The 24,649-nt window shown below is 31.7% G+C and overlaps 1 protein-coding gene across 1 annotated transcript; it reads left to right on the top strand.

The window, feature by feature from the left end:
* Positions 1-6,643: 6,643 nt before the first annotated feature.
* LOC122514308 (pickpocket protein 19-like) lies at positions 6,644-14,967 on the top strand. Its single transcript, XM_043631040.1, has 7 exons — positions 6,644-6,901; positions 7,512-7,887; positions 8,360-8,647; positions 12,064-12,333; positions 12,470-12,526; positions 12,855-13,079; positions 14,507-14,967. The coding sequence occupies exons 1-7, from the start codon at positions 6,644-6,646 to the stop codon at positions 14,824-14,826; spliced, it is 1,794 nt and encodes a 597-aa protein (XP_043486975.1). The 3' UTR covers positions 14,827-14,967.
* Positions 14,968-24,649: the final 9,682 nt, after the last annotated feature.

The raw sequence follows: 24,649 nt of genomic DNA, 5'->3' as shown, positions 1-24,649 counted from the left end.
TGCCCCCTAACCCCCTTCCCCAAGGAAAAAAAAGGAGAGGAACGAAAGAATAAAGGAAATTGTCGTCGAAACGATTATAGGAAATTGCCGTTGACGAAAATTCATTCGAAAACGTAGCCATTAAAACCAAACCCCCCGAAGGTACGAAAGAGTCGAGGAATTTTATTCCGATAAATTTCGCGTAGAACGAATCGACGGAATTTTCACGCCGCGCGTTAATGAACGCGGCAATTTGTGGGATAAAAAAAAAAAAGAAAAAAAAGAAAAAGGGCGAGAAAGAGCGAGAGAGAAAGAGGGAGAGAAATAAAAAGAAAATAAAAATAAATGAGAGAGTGCGGAGGGGTGATGGTGGTGATGTTGGTGTTGGTGGTGGTGGTGTTAGTGGTGTTGGAGATGGGATTTTGAATCAAAGAGAGAAAGAGAGATAAAATATAAACGAAGAATCGTAGACAAGTTGACACCGACCGGTATACTCGACGAATTTCTCTCGGTGCTTTATGTAAATTCATACGGCAAGTATAAAAATAAATTTATATATATATATATATATATGTGTGTGTATATATATATTGATTTACAGGAGGATATAAGCTTAGGGTGTGAGAAGTGGATGTCTTCCACGAGGTGATTCTATGCGATTGCGTCTTCATTATTTTCGAGTATCAAAAGCAACATCTCGTTAGTTTCTATAATACATTTCCCCTTTTCTATGAAATATAACAACTAACGTGTAAATATATAGATCATGAATAATATATACTAATACGTATTACTGATATCATCTCATTATCTTGAATAATTTAACTTACCACCTCCCCTATACGTGTATATATATATATATTAGATATGTAGAAATTATTATTTGAAGTCTGATAAACAAATTTAATATTTATATATAAAAAAAAAATTTTTAAATTAATTAATTAATAATAATTAATAAATTATTAAAAAATTAATAAATAATTAATAATAAATTAATTAATAATAATAATAATAATAATAATAATAATAAATTAATTAATAAATATTAATTAAATTTAATATTTATATACATAATAATCATACATCTGTTATTTTTTCAAATAATAGTCATCGTTATTTTCGATTACTTTGATCCTATTTTTATAGGAACGTCCAATTTTTTGATTAATACAAGACAGCCAATATTATGACGCAATGAATTGAAAATATATCAAAGCATTGAATTAATTGAATACACTAATACACTCATTTATTTGATAATAAATAATACGATAGATCAATTATTAACAAACTTGTGGATCTTTTTAGAACACAATTGAGATTGTAATTATAAAAAGAAAAAAAAGAAAATATTCGATCGGAAATGTGTTTAAAAATAGGACAGGGGATGAAAAAAACTAACAAGAGAACAATAACAACAAATAAAAGGGAGTCGGGCGGGATGGAAAAATCGAATCGATTGGGACTGGGGGACATAAATCTTATGATACTTCACGAAGCGGTTAGCGGAGTCGTTAAAACTTAATGGCGCTTAAATCCGACGAATTGAGCGTGAAGCCATCGATAACCTCTAAGGCCTTGTGCCTTTTACTACTATTCGTCGTAGCAATTTTTTTCTAAACCTCCACCCCCGCCCCTCCACCCCTACCCATATCTTCTATCTTCTTTTTTAAAGCGAATTGTTGAAAAAAAAAAAAAAAAAAAAAAAAACATATGAAAAGAAAAAGAGAGGGAGAAAAATGATAGGATAAAAACGCTTATGCCGTCCGTTTCCATGTAAAGGATATGAAAAAAAAATAAAAAAAAAAAAAAATAAAAAAATAAATAAATAAAAGAAGAAGAAGAAAAATAAAAATACATATATAAAAGGAAAAAAAATTGAAGTGAATTCACGACGGAAGAAGAGTATGATTCGCGTAGGTGATTGTTCGTATCTCGTGGAAACGTGACATTATGATAAATACCGTGATGATCGATGAAAAACGAGAATTAAAAATTAAAAATAAAAAAAGGAAGTAGAAAAATAGCTCGTTTGTGGTTTAGATCTAGCAGCCTACTTTCAAAGGTCTTCTTCATTATTCCCGGATATCGAGATCAAGCATCTGTCAGTCTATCTACCTATCTATTCGTCTATCTATCTATCTATCCATCTTCATCTTTCTCTTTCTATTTCTCTTTCTCTCTTTCTCTCACTCTCACTCTCACTCACTCTCTCTGTCTCTCTCTCTCTCTCTCTTGTTCGTGCCAATGCTGTTTGCTCAACAATCACGTTAAACGGATTATCTTGATCACGTCGGATGAACGATCAAATATGTGCCGGCTTTTCCTCAACCGACTACGAGACCTTCGCTAGTGGATAATTGATTGAATTCTATTTGCACTGATCCGCTGATACAGAAGAACAAAACAAAAAAAAAAAAGAAGCAAAAGAAGGGAGAGAAAAAAGGAAAGAAAGAGAGAGAGTGGGAAATAGGAAGAAGGGTACGTTTACACCCACCTTTTTATAGAAAGACCATAGTTGTTCAGTACAAACCTTACCTACGCACAACTAACAGTCTTTTTTTCGTGCTCCAATTTAAATAACTCTTCTATTTTTATTTTTTCGTAAACATGAAACCACTTATTTTTGTATCGTCGGTATTATTTCGTTAAGAGGATTACTTTAGTTTTTTAAACAAATCGTTTGGATTACTCAAAGTAAGGTACGTAACAGTTAGAAAATTTAATGATCATTTAGTAATAATATATAATACTCGATATATTAGGTGTCTTCGACAAAAACTTTCTTTTTCTATCTTTTTTTGTAGATATTTTTATGTCTATAATATTTGATTGTTTTAGAATTACGCTTACGGTATTATTTTGTACGATATTATTTCAATAGAACAAGAATGTGGATCGTACGTTATTCGTATGTAAATGAATATCAAATAAAAATTAATAAGAGACAAAAATATGAAATTTATGGAACAATCTAATACGTGTATGAATTTCCATAAAACTATATACCTATATATATAAGCAATTAAAATACTTTTATTAACGCATTCCTTGTCACGTGTATTGTTTCAAATACACATGACACGATAATGACACGTATTAGTCAAATGCAGCTTGGTAAGAAACGCGTTGAACAAATTCTTGTTAACAATCATTTGAATAACACCGAAAGAAAGTTATAGAAAAAATTAAAAATAAAAGCAATCAAATAAACGTAAATAAAAAAAAAATATATATATATATATATATATATATATATATGATAGTTGAATAGACAAAACTTATATGTACATACATATATTTGTACGTGCATATATATATATATAAATATGAATTTCCATAAAACTATATAGGCAAGCATGAAATGTACTTACAAACGGTAGCGTATGTGTTATTCAAAATCGTTCCCACGTAATAAAGTTTTGGAAATTCGAGCAACACGCATACGATCCGCGTTTGATAAACTAATTCGCACACGTCGCTCCACGACGACGGATATGGCCGCTAAATCGGTTTGGAAAATCCATCGATGTGACATGCGGAATCGGTGATTCGTTCCCGGAAATGAGGGCAGAAACGAACAATCAAATCGCTGTCGAATTAATGCGCTCTTCATGCGGACGATATTAACGAACGAACGAACGAACGAACGAACGAACGAACGAATATTACCGGCTGATGTCAATATTAATATTCTCGTGTCACCTCTCGTTTGCCGCGATGCCCTTTTCATTTTAATCGTTCTCTTATCGATATCAATGATCGAGAGAAAATCAACGAACAAAATAAAAAATACAATAAGGATGAACTATAGTATCCCATAAATCGTCTTGTTCCGACAAAATTTCACTATTCGCACACGTTTCATCTAAGATAACTTATATATATATATAATTTGACATTATTTTCAATTTATATAACAAACAATCGATTCATTAACTATTAGTTTATAAAAAGTATGAAAAATATTAAGGATAAATATATTTTTCTTAAACTATGATTTTTCTCAAACTATGATTTTTCCTATTCAAAATTTGTCTTTGACGAGTTATAATTCTAATTAGAACTGATGTTTGTTAACGATTGATTTATGGACAATAAACGAATCATTAAAGATGATAATTAATATGAAGAAAATAAAAAAAATGATTTATTTTTGTATGCAATTTTACTAACGATTATAAAGACCAAATAGTAGCTGATAGTATTAAAACGATAACTTCATATTTCACCTGGTCGACCGTTATCGTACGCAGATTTCCAATAATCTGACGAATAAATGTCATCAACATACCATTAATTTTCTATCGAAGATAAATTGCAATTACTTATCAATGACGTTAATAGCTGACTTGTTAGATTAATTAAAACAACTAACTCTATGAAGTATGTAAATACAAAAATACGAGCATACGTGCAATGAGTTACAGGGAGTATGTTACAAATTAGAAATAATTGATTTTTCTTTCTAATGCAAAACTTTCAAATTCTTATACGCAAAAATTCATTTTACGATTATTCATCTTTCAAATTGATATGATTTTTATTACGGAAAAAATATTTTATTATAAGAGAAATATAATCTTACAAAAATTGGTCGTCTTACAAAAGTATTTGCATCTAAATAAAAATATAATAAAAAATTATTCTTGTAATAAATAATACTTTGAATCCTATATAAATAATTCTTTTAACACGATTTGACATATCTTGCCTGACCAATTTTTATCAACAATTATGTAAAAATTGTATTTCTCTTATAATAAAATAACTCTTTTGCAATAAAATCAATATCAATTTTGAAATTAAACAATCCACAAAATATGTTTTCCTGTATGAAAATATTGAAATATTATTTATTACAAGAAAATATTGATCAATGTAATTTAATAATAAAAGATACTCTTCTGACTCATTTTATATATGGGTACATATCTAAACATCATTACAATAAATTTAACATTTATATAGGAAATACAAATGTTTAATATCAACTCTGGTTGATGGTACTGCTAGCTGGCGTGTAATTCGAGTCTTGTGTGCTGAGCTAAGGTCAATCGGGTTCAAGGAGACCCAGAACGGTAATAAGAGTCCTTAGTTTAAGTAAAATGAGTGTTTCTCTGATTTTATCACTCTCCCTCCCTCTCTCTCTCTCTCTCGCTCTCTAACTTTGCCTTTCTTAATAAAATGAACATTTGTCTAAATCCGAGTCCGTGTCGATGTAATCAATGATCATGCTAAGACGAAAGCACAAACCACTTACTTGCTGTTGAGTTGTGAATTTGAATTTGTCGAGTGAAATAAACGAATCCTCGTTTTCATTCGTGTTTCCTCTTACAGTTCCTATCCCTACTGTCACGTTCATCATCGATAACAAGCCAAGAGAATGGGAGAGAGAGAGAAACAATGACGACATTACCTGTTCCCGCATACTAATTCTCTTATAGACAAGGTCCTATGTCTTTTACTGCTTCTCAACATCCTTGATTACCCTTTTACAATTGATTAACCTATCCTGCTAGATTATTATTCACAATGAACTTGCTTTTACTATATACCATTTTGATGTTTCCTTATGATAATGATTATTGCACGACAATTGATTAGAATCTTTTGACGTACTTGAATATAAAGCTTGCACCGAACGAATTATCTGATCTAACTGTAATACATGTTAACACATTCTGATTATTATAGTTTCTCTAATTAAAATTAATTCATTACAATTGAAATGAAATAAAATTAAATGATTGTCTATTATCAGAAATTAGCGATAGTACGATCTTCTTTTATCTACGCGTGTTTTCTTTTTACCGTACGATTTGAATTTCCATTTTGATACTACTAATTATTGCACGACAATTGATTAGAATCTTTTGACGTACTTGAATACAAAGCTTGCAATGAATGAATTATCTGATCTAACTATAATACATGTTAACATTCTGACTATTATAGTTTCTCTAATTAAAATTAATTAATAACTATTGAAATTAGAGTTAAATTTAAATTATGTTCCGTTATCAGAAATTATCGATAGTGGAATCCTCTTCTCTACGCGTGTTTTCTTTTTACCATATCATTTGAGTCTACATTTTGATACTAATTAATGCATAAGAATTGATTAGAAGTTCTGACGTGGTTGAATATAAAGCTTGCACTGAATTAATTATTTGATCTAACTATAATACAAATGAACATTCTGTCTAGACAGTTTCTAATAAAAATCATCTAATTAAATTTGAAAATTATATTACGTCCAATCATTGTCTGTTATCAGAAATTAGCAATAATGTAATCCACCTTCTACGAGTGTCTTCCTTTTGCACAGTGATATCGATTCGAAGGAAACAGTCGAGCAAGGATTCTAATCGTAGTGAAATAATTAAACGCTGGGAAGGAAAACGAGAAGAGGAGGAGGAGGAGGAGGAGGAGGAAGTTGGAAGAACGGGGAGGAGAAGGAAGAGAAGGAAGAAGAGAGGAGTGCGAAAGCACGTTAATCGTTAAGAGGTCGTTGAACCTGATAAATTAGGAAGTTTGTAGGTAAGTATAGTTCCTAGATACAGATTGTGAGCTGACGCCTTGAAGAATTTTACGAAGATAGATAAAGAAAAAAAAAATAAAAGAGAAAGAGAAAGAGAGAGGGAGAATATTGGTAAAGATGCCTTTAAAAAGAGAATCCAGTGGAATCGTGAGGGTGTTTATGAAAAACAGAAAAGGAAAAAGACGACGGCTTAAACGTTTCGATAGTTTCTGTCAAGCGGTGCAATTCTATTGCTCGAATACAACCATCCACGGCTTGAAATACGTCACTGCTACGGAATTAAGTTACCTCGAGAGACTTCTATGGCTAGTTACAGTAATTTTATCCTCGATTTTTGCCATCGGACTGATCTACGTGATAGCCAAAGAATTTCAGGTGATTCTACGATACCCTAACGAACTAAACGACCCTATCGTTCAACGTCGACGATGATGGATGGATGGATGGATGGTTGGTTGGATGAATGGATGGATGGATAGATGTGTGGGATGTTTGGGTGTTTGGGTTCGTTCGGATAGATGCTTCGCACCGAAACTCGGTTTTGCATCAAATGCCTACCATCACCTTGCACGTACACACACACACATATACATATTATATGTACCTACATACATATACATTGAACGTTTACGAGACTACCCCAAGTTAAATCGAATTTAAATTTTCAAGTTTATCTTACTCACGCAAGACCTACAACTTGATAATGATGCTCCTCCTTTAATCTAAAACATTCTCTTAGACTATAAACCCTATCTTAAATCGTTTACGATTTTTTGATTTTTCTTCGAAATATCGTGCATGTAGGTACATCAAATATTTTCAAAGTAAAACTGTCGATATTTTCTTGAATAAACTAACGTTAATCTTACTTTGTTTTTAGATGTGCTACTGAGATAGAACAATGTCGACAATTCAACTTTGATTTTCTTAACATTCGTATCTATAAAAATATATACGATAAAACTATTTATTTCGATTCTCGTAGAATTATCCAACGTCCATAAGCATAAAGTCAACGAATTACAAAACTTCTGGCGTACCCTTTCCAAGCGTGGTCATTTGTCCAAACCAGCACGTAGATTGGAAAATGGCAATGGATCTTGAAAAGAAAATCTTTCCTAATTCTACGATAGAAAGGAACAATAACAGCAGAAGCAGTAGCAGTGGTAGCAGCAGTAACAGTAACAGTAGTAAAAATAACAGCAGCAGCATCAGTAATAACAGGAGTAATAGCAACAGTAACAGTAACAACAGCAGCATCCTAACTTTTCGTAAACTATTACGAAAACTATCGATCATGAGTTTCGGTGACTTCGATCTTTTGACGTTCCTGAAAGATCGAGATCTTACCGAACTAGCTGGTACGTTGAACAAAATTTCAATTTCAATTTTTAGACGACTCGTATTTCGAAGAAAACGATAAATAAAAGTATAGAAAACTTTGAACATTCTTGCGAGTAATAAATTTAACTCATATAAATAAGTTTCGTACGACTTTGACAAAATTTGTGATATTTCCAAATTTATTATATCATATATTATAGATATCTTTCGTTATATTATTTTATTTTTTTTTAAATCAATTTTCAATAATTATATAATACGATGCACGTTACGAATTCGTGATTTTAATGATTCTTAATTGCCGTTATTAAAATGAAATATCTCGTATAATTATTAAATTGTATATTAATATTTCTCTCAATTGGTATATAATAAATAATAAAACGATCAATCATTACGAAATGAAATGAAACTCCTAACGTATACGATATTAAATTCTGCTTATCGATCGTTTATATCTATACACATATATATATCATGTTCGAGAAGATATCAACGTGACGAGAATACTTCTGGAAACGATGCCAAAGTGTTCGGGTCTCTTCTCTGCTTGTTGGTGGCGAAACTCCTACTATGACTGTTGTGAGATCTTCGAGGTTCAAAAGACGGAGTACGGCTTTTGTTACTCCTTCAACTCGGAGTTGTCGGAAGAACGGGTAGATCAAACTAAAGGGAAGGAATCGAAGAGAAGAGCACGAAGAACATCTGGTTACGGTGAATGGAGTGGCGTTAGATTGACGATGCATCTCAAGAATATTAATAAACCACCGGACTCTGGTAAGATTTATAAACAAAAAAAAAAGAAATCTACCGGAAAGTTATGTCTGTGTTTTTAGAATAACAAAAAAGAAGTATTAAAATAAATTGTTTCCTATTTTGCGAATAAACTTTATTAAATGATATAATTGTCATCGTTATTTATGACTTTTTGCCAAGCGTCATGGCAATCTGTATATTCCCATTTGTAAAAAATAACTTTTTATTCTTAAAAGCAAAAATTTGAACCAGTGCTCGTCTGAAAAATTTTTAATTTTGTTTTATTCTAAAAACGAACAGTACTTTTTTCGGTAGATCTAATATGATAATAATGTTAAAAGTATTCACACTCGTATCCTTTTTCTTCTCTCGATTTTTCGCATATTTTGTGAATTTTCGAACCAAAACACGTAAGTGGGAAGACAATATTAAAATAGATTTTAATTAAATAAAATATTAAGTTCGCGAATGAAGGAATTTTGCGCAAGGGAGGAAAGAAAGATTTTTGAAATAAAAAATAAACAATATCAATAATGAATAAATCATTATAAAATTTCATATTCGACTAATTCTATTAGCGATAATGCTTAACGCGTCATTATACTTCGCTTGAAGAAAAATTTATTTTTGAAAGTAATGAAAATTTTAATGAATTCTCGATAAATATCGAATTCAAATAAATCCCTAAACTAATATATATATATATATAAAATTGCGAGATCGTTATTATTCCGCTTAATTTACTCTATAAATAATAAATCGATGGGATATCGAGTATCAGAAAATGAACGGAATCATGTATAAGCATAAACAATTCAAATAATGCGTAAATATCGATTTATGTTGGGTACCGTGTGAAATGTTCTACGTTCTATTTGCAAACGTCGATATACTATAATATAAAGGTGAAACGTTATGTTCTAATGCTTTACGGTATACGATATTTGCGATCAATGCGGATGACAAAGATTCACGATGTGTTCCTAAGATATATGTATTATATAAATCTATATTTTATGATACGTACACGAGAGAGAAAGATAAAGATATATACACCTATAGTTTTACCTATAATCTATTACACAGATAGACGTTAAATAAAACGTTTTAATCATAACGTTACAATACGTTATCCGAATATCTGAATGTAATGGAGTAGATGTACATAATTTTATAACTCAAATTTCGAAGTTATTAAATGAATAATAATATATTGATGTCATAACATTGATCGAATTGATATCAACAAGTTTACAATTATCGAGAATAAATTGGATTGGAATTAATCACATCGAAATGAAATATACATACAATAAATTATTTATATTCATATATACATATCATGGGTTGCGATAAGAAAAAAAGATGAAATATATTGCTAAGTTTTTGCTTTGTCCTTTTTTCTCTCTCTCTCTCTCTCTTTTAATATTTCATTCCCTTAAGGACTTTATTATAAAGTAATATTTCACTGTGCTATCTTAGCGCTTTTACAGCGAACAAGAAATTAATAAGCAACGTCAGAAAAAGTATACTGTTCAAAAACATTCAAAATTGTCTTCTTTCTTTTATTTTATTTTTGGTCTTTACTTTTGATATATATTCTTTTGCGTTGTTCAGAGAATAAAAAAGAAAGAAAAATTATAGAAAACAAGTATGATTTTGCAAATATTAGATCTTACAAATGTGGAAATCTTTGATCGAATAATCTTCAATGCTGCTAGGAGTATTTATTAGGGAATTCGTGCTTATGGTAACTATTGGGTCTTCGTTGGTAATCACAGAGACCAATGCGCAAGGTTTGCTCTTAATGTAACTCGAATGTTAAACCAGTGACAGTGTAACTTCATCAGCGTGGCATGTCAATCCAGAGCTCGTTAACCGAACAAGCAAAAGGCTTTATATCCGAATCAATTCCCGATATCCCATGTCGACGTACGCATAATTCCTGAAATGTCGTTGGTGAGATAACCAACAGCATTCTTCGGACGAATGAAATATCGATTCCGACGCGGTCAATCGTATCCAACGCGGACGATTTCATTCTAAATTCACAATTACTACCAATTGCGTTTGTATTTATTTTAAATATCTACCATAATGTAATCCTAACGATAATTTTACCAAATATTTTTATGTCTATACTCGTGTGTACACGTGTATATGTATTCACTCGTGTTTATGTAATGAAAGTTTAATCATTTTCAATAATACTTTGCTAACGTAAAAATATTTATTTGTTAACACTTTATCAACTCTTTTGTCATTGAAATTTATTCAAACGAATGAATTAAAACTAACACATTTATATATATATATATATACATTTAGTTTAAATATAAATTTCAATCGTGAATTTTCAATGAGATTTAACATTTAACTTATCACGACCGATCAAATAAACGATTATGTATTTTCCATTTAAATTCTAATTTCGATGTTCATAACATTGTTGTTTTTCTCTTTTTCTTTTTCTGTCTCTTTCTATTATTATATTCAAACAATGTTTTTTATTTATTATTTCTACCGTTTAATCGAATGAAAAGAAAACAAATGTTATTTGTAGCAAACTATTATATAAAAAAATAAAAACGTTTATTACTGAAAGTGCGCTGGTAGATTTGGTATTAAAACATTCACGTTGGGGGCGTTTCGAATCGAACATTACGTTGAACCGGAAAACATTTTCCGGATTTTGCTTTAATCGCATTACGTTGAAAAAAAAAGAATTAGTATTATACTTTGAAAATAAATAATATTTGTGGAAAATATTTGAGGTAAATCACATTATCGCATTATAATGTATATTTTCTTTTTTTTTTTTTCAAATGCAATTATCAGAGATTATCAATCTGATATAGTAATTATTTAATTTTAAAATAAATATATGAAAATCACAATTATATGTATTTTTGTGTAATCCAAATCCTAGTAAAAAAAACGTAGTATATAGAAATAATCCGATGAGAATGTGTTTAACATTAAATCTACCACGTGCAATCAAACGATCGCGTTCTGAAATTTATAAAATATACGATAAAAATGCATACAATGTACATTATTCATTTCTAAGTTAAAAAAAAACATTTTCTTCATCGTCCAATTATGACTAAAATCTCATCATTATATTAAAATATATATTTTATAGTAAAAAAAAAAATATATATATATATATATAAATTTAAAATCAAACGAAACGAAATATAATTAACACTTGATTAAATAAAAAATAAATGGACCTATATTTCCAACGCAATGCCATGTAAAAACCATACGTGATAATCAACGTGTTAAATAAAATAGAAATTAAAGAAAATCTTACAAAGTTAAACATAGCGAAACATCTATTATTCTATCTTTTATACAAGTCTTGTTCTTTTTCCTCTTGTTGTTCTTCTTCTACTACTACTTTTTCTTGTTCTTTATCTGTCACGTTTCAGAAGAAACAGACGGTGGGAACGTGATGATACAAGGACCGAGAGTTTGGCCTAACAGTGGCACCATGATACCAGTTGGCGTTGCTCTCAGCATCGCCTTAGACTGTATCTCGGGATATGCAACACAACGAGTCCTCGAGCTCGACGACGACAGGATGCCGTGCAAATACGACGAGAGTGGAGTCTACAACCAGCAAAGCTGCATATCTTTTTGCAAGCGAGCTTACGCGGTCAAGTACTGCGGCTGCAACCCGTCCTTTCTATTTCCATCCAGTGAGACCATCCACTACTACCTACTTTAAATCTTCCTTTTATACTACTCACAATCTGTGCTATGTACATATATATTCTCATAGGATATAACTATCTAACAAATTTCTATATAAATAAATTTATATCTATATTTTAGCAACCACAGATCGCGATTGCAACGTAACTGATCTCATTTGTCTAGCGGAGAACAACGGTAAGTTATTATTAATCATTCATCGCTAGATCATAAATTATTTTTTTCGCTATTTAAACCTATCGTTATTAACGATTCGTATAGAATTTAGGATTAAATGTTAAGTACCTGAGGATGTTACAATCCGATTGGTGATATGATCCAGAAATGAATTTTTCTCTAATTAATATAATTTACGAATATTAACAAGAATTTTTCTATAGTTTGCAATAATATTTTTATTTTAATCCTTAAATGGATTATAACACTCTCGGGTACCATAATTCTATCTATATAAATATATATAAATATATAAATCAATTTTGTTTCTTTTTTTCTTACAATACAGATATATTTAATTCGTATTACGTGCTGCAAGACCAACAGATAGCCGACGACAAACCAGGAATGATATGCGATTGCCCGCCGGAATGCGAATATTATTTCTACAAGCCAAGGTTCACTATAGTACCGATATCGGGAAGCAAGAATATCACCATGGACGTGCATTTCGAGACACAAACGAGCTTTCGATATAAGACAGATATTGTCTTATCGAAATTCGCCCTCCTTGGTAATTGACGTCATCTTACATTACCATATCCAACCAAAGCACAACAAGAGGCTTCCATCCTATTCACTATTCTCCACGATGCCCTACTAGCATTGTTAGGAGACCTTTTGTATTTTTCTTTTTAGAAACGTTCTTCGAAGATTACTTAGAGAGATTACCATGAATCTGATCTAATGACTTTATGCACGTACACAATACCTTTTAGAAAATAATTAAGTACCTGTTATCATTACAAAAAAAACAAATATCGATTAGGTTTACCTTCTTTCTCTCTCTCTCTACCTTTCTCTCTTTCTCTTATTTTACTTTTTAATTGTCTCACACCAAGCGTTACTTACTCGCTACCATTTATTTCACCAATTGTTTTAACGATATCCTTTTTTTTATTTTTATTTTGTTTCTTTTTTCTCTTGTTCTCTTTTTTTACTTCATTTCCCTCTCTCTCTCTCTCTCATCGAGTTTTTATACAGCTAGTAAATTTTACGAGGCCGAATTACGATGTTCTCGGAACGCTTGGAACTACATAATTTATTCTTACGCGCCATACCATATACCCTATCCACACTCTGAGACTCTCTAGGATATCTCGCATACATTTTCATCCCCTTTCCCAACACACCCCTTTTCCTTGCTTCTGCAGAATTATAAATTTATCTCCCGAAACTTTTCATTCATATTGAATTAATTCCACCTCAGTCGTTTCGCAAAACCACGTATTATCTAGCTAACGAAAATGATCGTTCTATCAATTCTTTCTCCTTCCTTCTTTCTTTCTTTCTTTCTCTATCTCTTTTTCTTTCTTTCTTTGCAAGTAAGCCCGAGACTCACCAACGTTATTCTCTCGTAAATGGGGAAAAAAGTTTCAAAACTGTTTCCGTTGATTTTTCAACCTTTCTTTTCCAATTATTACATCTACGCTCGCGAAAGTCGATGAAAAGTAAATATAACCGTTGGATATGATATTAAATTGTTCGGGATCTCTTTTCTAACCGTGTTTTTTAATTCCAACTATTAAATTAGTATATTTATGAGATTCTTATTTTTCGACTCGAATGATGATACGCTTTTTAAACGATTTCAAATTTCAATTTAAAGAAACACCCCAAATTCTATTAGGGGAGGAAGAAACCGTGCTTCTCAGTTCTAACGATTAAATAATAAAATTAGAGATATATATTTTTCGACTCGAATCGTACGCTATTTAAATGATTCAAAATTTAAATAAAAACAAAAAAAAAATGAAACAAATCTCAAATCCATTAAATTAACAATTAACTATCCCTAGCTAATGATCATTAATCGTGCAATTATTATTAACGTTGAATTTTTGGGGTCGCGATTTTTCTAATAAAAAGAAAAGTTTACATTTTATTTGAAAAAAAAAAAAATAAAGAAAGAACCAGAAATGATTGTCTTATGTATTGCAGTGTCCTTCGGCGGTATTATCGGTTTGTTTCTCGGAGGTTCTCTGCTAAGCGCGGTCGAGCTCGTTTACTATCTTCTAGTTCTACTGTATTGTTATGTTTCTTCCTGGTACGAGTCGGCTAAGCGAAAAGTTAACGTCCGAGGAGGAGCTGGAGGAGGTGGCGGTGGAGGAATAGGAGGTGGAAGAGAAGAGAAGGAAGCTGTAGCAACGGTAATTCCAAGATTACCTATTCTGGATTACGGACCCTTGAAATCACGATCGAGGAAGATTCCGAATCTACTCGTCTACGATTACGCGAAGCAGAAACCCGACAGATATTGAAGCAATCAGGGCTACACCACCGCACTGGCTTTACTTCCGAATATTACAACCACCATTAGGATTTTAGAATTTTCCTACAGTGATTTTATCAACAAAACATTGCATAATAGAAAATAATGAAAATAATCTATAACCATTGTTGTAATAATTTAATAAGGTATATGTTTTTTTTATATATATTCTTTTGTTTTTTTTTTCCATTAACAAAATTATCGTGTCGATAGAATTGAATTTAAAATACTTCTTATGTTTCAATAAAAATGTAATATTTTATTTGTATAAATCGTCACAAATATATTTTTTATAGACAATATATTTTTATATTATATATATATTTTATCACGATTACAATCCAAACGCAAAATAATTTTTCTTTTTTATCTCAACGGGGTTTGTGTTGATCTTAAGAAATATTTGGAAACGTGGAAAATGTATGAAGAACACGAAAGACAAGTACTGTGTAAACAACTTCATTAAATCGGTACTAAGAAATGCGGAAAAAGCGACTAACAAGGGTGGAAAGGAAAAGTGAGGGGGGTGCGGGGGTGGGGGTGGAGGAAAGACTGTAGAAACCGGGCAGAAATGTCACGTGACGAGACAAGTACCACTTCGCGTATTCACCCTCTTTCCTTTCACCCTCATTCTCTCTCTGTACTTCACCCCTTTCAAATATACGTATATCACGCGTAGTAAGTAAAATTGTTCCGTATAGTTTCCGTATTTTCGTTCTTTACCGTCATGGGAATGCTCCGCATCCGGTACTAAGCGTAAATGTACATGAAGCTGTCTGACAGGCCACCCATTTAGCCATTTATTATTTATCTACGAGAGTATACCAAAGAGCTAAAGGTAAGGTGTGCGAGAAAGGGTGATGGATACAATAAAGGGGGAGAGGAAAGGGAATAAAGGTAAGAAGTAACCTTGAGTTACTTAGTAACAACTAGTAAACGTACACACAATATGGAAGAATTTTCAATATCATTTAAATTAGAAAATTTTCACGTATGTATGCATATATATATATTCAATTAAATATTTTTACCAAATTCGTATTCGTAAAAATATTGAATATATTTCTAATATATTTTGTCATATTATATTTGTCAAAAAAATCGGCAAAGAACATTTTGAATAATCTAATGATATCAGCAAATGGTTGTTTGAAAAGTTAATGACGATTCGAAGAAAAATGTATTTAACGTTTAACAATATAATCAGCACGAATTTTCTTGGGTTTGCCGATTTGTTTAAAAAAACGATACATGATTTAATGTACGCGCATATATATTTATATATATATATATATATAAACGTTTATCATCCTTCAAGGTTTTTCGTCATACTTGCAAGATTTATCCGACGCAGAAAGATAGGAAGGATTGCCAAAGAGTACAGCTTACATGTTTTTTTTTTCTCTTCCTTTTATTTTTTTTTATTTTTACTTTCCCTTCACTTTTTTTCCCCAAAGCATCCGTCAACGGGTTTCGTCGTATTAAACACGTCGTGTTCTCTGATAACGACGTTTCCTTTCCTTCCACTCGAAAAAACATTACTGCATTCGACTAATTTATAGTGTTCGCGAGTATACAGGTGTGCATTTGATAGGTTAAAACGAGTTTTAAAACGATATCGAATAACGTCATAGTCGAGTAAGTTAATACGCGATTAATTAGAACGTTAATTTAGTTTTGTAATTTATTATTTTCCTTTTTCCGTGCTTTTCTTTTCCTTTTTTCGAGTATTATAACGATAACGATCGAACCTACTGTGCGTGTGTCTTTGTTTTTGGTATCTTGTAAATATTTGCAAAAAGAATAAAAAAAGATAACATAAAACGAAATATATTTTCAATTCCCTTTTATCCAATTTCTCTTCAAAGAAAAAGGAATCGTTAAGAGAAGGTACGTTCGAAAAGTTCCAAGACTATTCCTTTCTATCAAAGCATTTGTTATACGCGTAAGTTAGGAGAGTAAATATTTCGAGAAGCAATGAAGTATTTGATTTGGAACATCCTACGAATATAAAAGAAAACGTTTGTTAGATATTCCTGTTTTATTAACGATAAAGACTCAGGCATTGTTGTTCTACTTCATAGAAAATCTTTTATCTTCGATGAGAACAAATTTATATATATATATCATAAGAAAAATATATTAATCAAATAATTCATACGTACTAAAAAAAATACTTATAGAATATATACAATGATAAGAAACAAAATCCGACAAGATACTCGATAAAAAGTCACGCGTATAATTATAACGCTTAAATAAAACAATAACAAAAATGAGGTTGTAAACTTTTGAAAATCAAAATAGAAAATTAATTAATTTTTAACGATCGCGAATTTGATTAAAAAACAAATTTCTATGCCACGCTGAAAACTTTCCAATCCAATCAGATATCTAAAATAATCTATCGCAACAAAAATATATTTACAATAAAACAATGCACACGTACTTCAATCATATAATATAACGAATACCACGATCGATGAAAAAAGAAAGAAAACGAAAAGAGAACAAAAATGATCAACGTGTTATTTAAAATACTTATAGAAGATATACAACGATAAGAAAAATAATCCAACAAAATAGTCGATAAAAATTCACGCGTATAGTTAACTTAGTTGCTCATATAAACCGCGTGTATTCGTATTTCTCTTCTGCGTCTTATTATTATTCAACAAAAATGAGGTTGTAAACTTTTGAAAATCAAAAAAGAAAATTAATTAATTTTTAACGATCGCGAATTTGATTATAAAACAAATTTCTATGCCACGCTGAAAACTTTTCAATCCAATCAGATATCTAAAATAATCTATCGCAACAAAAATATATTTACAATAAAACAATGCACACGTACTTCAATCATATAATATAACGAATACCACGATCGATGAAAAAAGAAAGAAAACGAAAAGAGAACAAAAATGATCAACGTATTATTTAAAATACTTATAGAAGATATACAACGATAAGAAAAATAATCCAACAAAATAGTCGATAAAAATTCACGCGTATAGTTAACGTTGCTCATATAAACCGCGTGTATTCGTATTTCTCTTCTGCGTCTTATTATTATTCAAGAGAGTAGAAGAAAGTAGAATAAAAACGAAATAAGCAGAAAGGAATAAAGCGACGGATAAGGAGACGCGAGTTCGTAAGCTTTTATAAGCTCGCGTCGTTGGTGGATCGGTCGTCGAGAGACGTTAGCCTTTCTAGATGGATAAAACTGTCTGGTGTTAAGAGACTGTCTCTCTCTTTCTCTCTCTTTTTCTCCCTATTTCTCTCTCCCTCCTCGTTTTCTACTTATCACACAGCGCATGTCTGTTCGACGTGGCCTTACTGATATCAGTAACAGCTTGGGAGATTGGTGGTTTCTCGAGAGAAGGTGAGAAAAGATAGAAGAGAAGTTTCAGAAGGATAGGAGGGTAGAAAAGGAAGAGGGAAGAAGATGAAGAAGAAGAAGAAGAAGAAGAAGAAGAAGAAGAAGAAGAAAGAGGATGACGAAGCCCGAGCTTAACTCTCGAAACGAAAGTTAAAGAGAGAGGGAGAGTAGAGTAGAGATGAAAAGAGAGGTTCAAGTAAAGAGGGGTGTAGAAAAAGCAATCGTTGTCGTCAGGGAAACGAAGGAAATCTGCATTTTGTCAAACTGTTGCTCGAAAGTTCTTAAGAAAACAGGGTTGAAAGGTGAGAAAGACACGAATAAGAAGAAGAAAGAAAAAAAAGAAGGAAAATAAAAGATAGAGAGAGAGAGAGAGGGAGGAACAGACTAGTTAGAAAGAGGAAGAAAATAAGAAAAGCTTCTCTTTGCACGACCATCCATGCAATGACGTACCTGACGATGGGAGAAAGGGGTGGTAAAGAGGGGAAGTGATAAAGGGGTTGATAGTAAGATTGTCAAGTCGTGGATAGGTAAAAAGGAAAAAAGAAAAGCAACCGGCACGACCGGTCGGTCGGTTCAAATATAAGAAGTAAGAAAAGTTTAGAAGAACTCTCCGATGTGTTGTTATCTAAACCCTTCACGTACCTAGAGTACTTCGGGGATCTTCGAGGGGAGAGAGGAATACGACCAAGTGACAGAAATATACTCCAAATTACTTTCGATAATGATCGTATCTCCAACGAATCCTCCTTCCTTATCGAATCGCATTTAACGAACTGCGCTCATGACTTTTGACTTTTAATCGTAGAAAACTTTATAAAGGATCTTCAACCGTTTATAAACGTATGTGTGTCTCTGTGTGTGTGTGTGTGTGTGTATGTGTTTGTGAAGAGTTCAGCAACGAATTCAAATAAAAAAAAATAAACTAAAAAGCAGTTAGGGGAATACTCTATTAACTACACTTCATTCATTGGGGTGTATAGGATTTATGTAGAATTGTGTTGGTACGTTATATTCCTCGCATCGTTGACATTCAAGAACTGACTATGAACTGGGATAACGGACAATGTATGACCGTCAATTTTTACGGAACACCTGGTACGAAGTCAATAGGGATTATCGCGTATACGATTTGTAGATAGACGCTGACAGCTCTCCTCCTCTTCTCATATTCGATCGACGTTTTTTTCTGTTTTATTTTTTTTTTTTATTTCTTTTTGTTTTTTTTTTTTTTTCATTATTTCTTATATTAGTCAGTAATGAAATTGATTTCCATTAGCAATTCTCGTAGTCACGATTGTTACGAATAGAATAATCGCGCATAATAGAAGAACTAATGTTGTCGTATCGTTTTATTTATCAATGAACGATTAAGTTTTATTCGCTTTTTAATATGAGAAATCTTCGATAATATTTTAAACGCGGTTTGACAATATACTTATCGCTTCACTTTTCAACTTGGACGGCCCCCACGAGTCTCCGCAGTCCATTGCAGTTTAAATCTTTCCAAAAGTGCAATATCTTCCTTTCCCGTTCTCGTATATAAGACATACGACTTTTCCAGATCAGGCGACACGTATTACGCGTGAACACACATTGCTATAGATATTTCTACACACATATACGTTCAAGCATACCTCTGTGTATACATATACATGTAAAAAAGACACAAGAAACACAAAGGAAACGCACACGAATGAACTTGAGAACGAGGTCGCACCTGCAATTCGCCGTACCCTCGTCGTCTTCGTACTCGCTTCATTGGTTGGAGAAAGAATGAAAGAAAGAAGAAAGAAAGAAAAAGGGAAAAGGAAAAGGAAAAAAAAAAAACAAAGAAAGAAAGAGCTGATTTCGTAAACGTGAAAATGCATTACTCTCAATTTCCTTGAGCAAGCCAGTATCACCCAATATTGCTGTGCATAGGATATTCGAAAACGTAGAAACTATTTCTATGATAAAAAGAAAAAAAAAAAAAAAGAAAAGAAAAACACCATAATCTAACAAGTAGTAATAAAGAAAAAGTAAGTAACATTAATCTAAATGAAAAATAAAGAAAAATAATTGTACAAAGGAACATCCATTGCATTGAAGAGGGATGTTGTAGAATTAATACTCGAGGATAAAAGTGACGAGTAGTCAGAAGGGAGATGACACTCTTGAAACAACCGGGTGAACTCTTCCTTTACTATTTCTCTCTTTCCATCTCTTTCTCTCTCGTTCTCTCTTGACCAGAACTTTAACAGTTTTCGAGCTACAATAAGTATGTTCTAAGCTAGCTAGCGAGAATATTCTATACGTTTAGCAAAGAGATAGGAGAGACGAGTATAGAGTGTTAGCTTTAGACTATCATTATCCTCGCTAGCCCCAATATAATTTTAATGAATCCTCCCCATCTCTATCTCTCCTACTCTTTACTCCCTCTTCTAAACGAGAACAAGGAGTGTAGTGTCACGCCTTCGTGACTTCAAACTTACCCCTTTAATTTCTCTTCAGTTAAAAAAGAATAAGGTACTATCCACGTGAATTTCAACTCGTATTTTCTTCTTTGTAAAGCGTGTATACGTAGAGGAGGAGGAGGAGGAGTAGGAGGAAGAGGAGCACCTAGTGAGTATCGTGGCCAGAAGCGTAAAACAGGCAAGCTGCCACGTACATGCACCAAAGTGGGTTATAACGCGAACCGTAGCTTTACCGTCGTCTCGAATACAAACCAACCCTCAGCATCGCGTCACCGCACCCCTCTCTCACTCTCTCACTCTCACCCTGTTACCTACACAACCCCCGTTCAACTCCCAAGCTCTCCCTCATCCCTTCTTCCTCCTCCTATTATGCTCTTTCGCACGGAACGGCTCTTGGCGCGTCGTCACTTGGCTCGTCGATATTCTCGGCACTTATCCGACGCGAACAACGAGAGCTCGTTATTCGCGAGACCGTCTCTCCTATCCCCATCGATCGACTTCCCTTTCGACCTTCCTATTCCAAACCTTCCTCAATTTATAACCACGTAACACGCTTCTTTCCTTCACCAGATACCTTTCCTTTCCTTCCCCCTTTTTCTTTATTTTTCTTTTTCTTTTTATCTTACGTTGATCTATCGTTAAATAGGATTCGTGAAATCTTTTTAAAGTTCGGAATTCTTGTTCCCGTTTTCTTTTATTTTTTCTTAATCCTTTAACACGACGTTATGAGTTTCTAGCAGAGCTCAAAACTCTGACCGTAGATTCGCCAACGAAAAGTAAACTGAACGATGTAATAATGTTTTATCCTAATAATACGAATTTATATGTATTTTCACTGTCTAAACGTCTATCATTTAAATCTAACGAAAAGTTTCTCCAATTACTGCGAATAATTTGTATAGAAAATTTAACCCAAAAAAAAAATATATTTATATATATATATATAAATTCAAGATCTGAAGCATCTAGTCTAATAAGATTTGAGTTCAATTAAATCGAAGATATTTCGATGATAGGACCTAACTTAACTCGAGATTTGAAGTGAAGTTAACAAATATCTCTTATCGTATAAAATCAAAAAAAAATTAATGTGAAAAAAAGAAAGACAGAAAAAGAGAGAGAGAGAGAATGAGAGAGAATGAGAGTGAGAGAATGAAAGATAAAGAGAATCGAATTTATCTATCGATCGAAGGATAGAGTAGTAGGTCGGAATCGTTTCAAACTGCGGAACCTCTTTCACTCGATTCGGTATCATCGTTTCCGAATGAATAGTAATAGGTCGATCGTTGAAGTTAAACGGAAACTACGAGGCTCAAACTCGTAGAGAGAGAAAGAGAGAAATATAAAGCTTCAGGCCGTTCTGTAACGAAGGATCGATCAAACGAAACGTTCGTTAAACGCTTTACGAACATCCGTTTTCTGCCGAATCGTGTTTCATTTCCTTTCTTTTTTTTCTATTTTCATTATCACCGTAAGATATAGTTTTACAATACTTTTTTAATATACTCTCCCTTTACTCTTTACTTTATACTTTTTATACTTGAATTTTATTCCGTGTCCTTTTTTTGTTTTTTTTTTCCTTCTTCTTCTTCTTCTTCTTCTTCTCTTCGATATACACAGTTTGATGTATCAACTCTTACGTTCGTAAGCTCGAAATAATGAAAAGGAGGTTAATGAAAGGGAGAGAGAAGGAGGGAGAGATGGATGATGGGTTAGTATTGCTTACAGGCAATTTTTATTTAATACGTTCGTTATCAAAGTTCCCTCTTGAATTTGAAAAAGAAAAATTCATCGTAATACTCTTTTACGTATTTGTATATACCATTGTCGATTAAATTCGAAAATAAACGAGCGTATTAAAACGAGTTTATTCCAATATAAAATAAAATAATCAAACGATTAAACGTCTATCGGTTAATTTCGATATAAAAACAATATACTACGGTGTATTGGTATTGATTAAGGATAATTTTTGTCTTTTCAATACGATCAATGTAAAAATTTACAAGTATTTAACCGAGCACGGGAAAGGTAAAAAAAAAAAAATTGATCGTAAAGTTTTCCATAGATTGTCGATTAATATTGAAAGACGAGTTAAAAAGTATTATAACGCGTATTATATTTATACGATTTAATTCCGATATAAAAGAAAAAGAAAAAAAAACAAAAAAATAAGCAAACTATACAACAAATCTATCTTTTAGTTATTCTTGACACTGTGTGTACAGTTGATGATCGTCGAATTTACGGTGTTTTTATAGGCTTGCACTTACTTAATACTCGACATGTTTTACAGCTCGGCAAACAATCAGTATCTAGATGCATAGATATAAAGATATAAAATTCGTTGGTTTGATGAGAGAACGCTAAAGCTCAAGCAACATTATATTTTAACGGCTTTAGTTACGACACGTTTCTACTCTATTTCTAAAGACCACGGGAAAGGCAAATAAAGCGGCCATTTTATTCGAGACTAATATCACGAACGAGTTGAAGTAAACATCGACATTACGGTGAGGAAAGCAATCTTCAGATGTATGTATGATGATTTCTATTACGATTCACATAAGATTATTCTACTTTAACGCTATAATCTTTCTCATAAATGTCATATTGAAATTATTTCTATTCTCTGATATAAAATAATGATAAAAAAGATATATATATATATGTATATATGTAAAAGAAATTACTCGAATTTATTTAAGGAGTTGTTTTATCTATTCTTTTTTCTTTTTTTCTATTCGTTACGAACATCCTACAAGTGTATAGGTACTTTATCTACCACTATATAGATTTAATATCAAACTCGGTAAAGCATATACATATATATATATATATATACATACATACATAACAAGGGAGAGAAATACTTCAGCTCGACGATATTGGATCGTAATTCGAATGAAAATTTTCTTCCATCTGTATTACCTTTCTAGAAATTGCTCTACCCAATAATGCACTCAAGAATCATACAAAATTGCTTAATATTCGAGAAAATAATCGTTGGTAATGTTGAAAAGACTACTGCAGCATCAAATTATATTATTATTATTATTATTATATGTATCTACAAAATTACTCGTGTAATTTATCGTATATTGTATCAAATAGCATGATGACATTCTATTCATAAATTTTCCAACTTACATTTCTAATCTTCTTAACTTGTAGTATATCCGGATAAAATGTTTCGAGATAGCTATGTAAGAAAGAAAATTGTATATAAATATAAAAACTCGCCATATTGCACTTTAGTAGGGTGCTTTCTCAATAATTTTCAACGTTTCTCAAAATTGCTATTGGTCCCGGAGATTAAAAGTCATTAAGATCGTGCCAAACACAAAACCCCGTTTAATACTACGACCACCTACAATATCCACTTACACTCAAGGATATTGGTTCATAACTCATCTCGAAAAAATATGTTGAAAAGGATGGGTTAAAACACTAGTTACAAAATTACATTGACATCGTTTACTGATATTATTCTATCGTAATACAATTTAAAATCAAATTATAATTTTAACGATTTTTTATTATCAACGATTTTTATTTTTCATTCTTATTCTCTCTTTTAACACAGCTTTAAACACATTTCAACGCCAAATGATATTTTTATCATATATATCTAAAGAAATAAATCACGTATAATATAAAAAAATAAATAAAATATATATATACATATATAAAGAACAAAGCAATGATTGTGGATATTATGTTTATAAAAAAATAATAAAAAATAAAAAGAAAGCGAATAGCAACGTTTAACAAACAAAAAAAAATACATTTTCCACAAAGTTTCCTCACACGTAAAAATCACATACATTTGATATCCGATATTAAATCATAATATTCATATTTCTAAATAAAAAAAAAAAAAATCTAACGCGTTAAATTTCAATTCTAACACACACGCTTGTAATATTTTCTCTCAAGTTCGTATCCAGCAAATCTTTCCGACAATTTTCGATTTACAT

This window comes from Polistes fuscatus, unplaced genomic scaffold, assembly GCF_010416935.1.
Source record: "Polistes fuscatus isolate 324 unplaced genomic scaffold, CU_Pfus_HIC Scaffold14, whole genome shotgun sequence".
Taxonomy (NCBI): domain Eukaryota; kingdom Metazoa; phylum Arthropoda; class Insecta; order Hymenoptera; family Vespidae; genus Polistes; species Polistes fuscatus.
This window is presented reverse-complemented; position numbering and strand designations above follow the sequence as displayed.

What these genes read in the sequence shown, in the direction of transcription:
- LOC122514308 (XM_043631040.1), top strand. Translation starts at nt 6,644, where the DNA reads ATGCCTTTAAAAAGAGAATCCAGTGGAATCGTGAGGGTGTTTATGAAA. An exon ending in TGATAGCCAAAGAATTTCAG is followed by an intron (nt 6,902 to 7,511) that starts GTGATTCTACGA and finishes CGATTCTCGTAG; the next exon opens with AATTATCCAACGTCCATAAG. An exon ending in TTGTCTAGCGGAGAACAACG is followed by an intron (nt 12,527 to 12,854) that starts GTAAGTTATTAT and finishes CTTACAATACAG; the next exon opens with ATATATTTAATTCGTATTAC.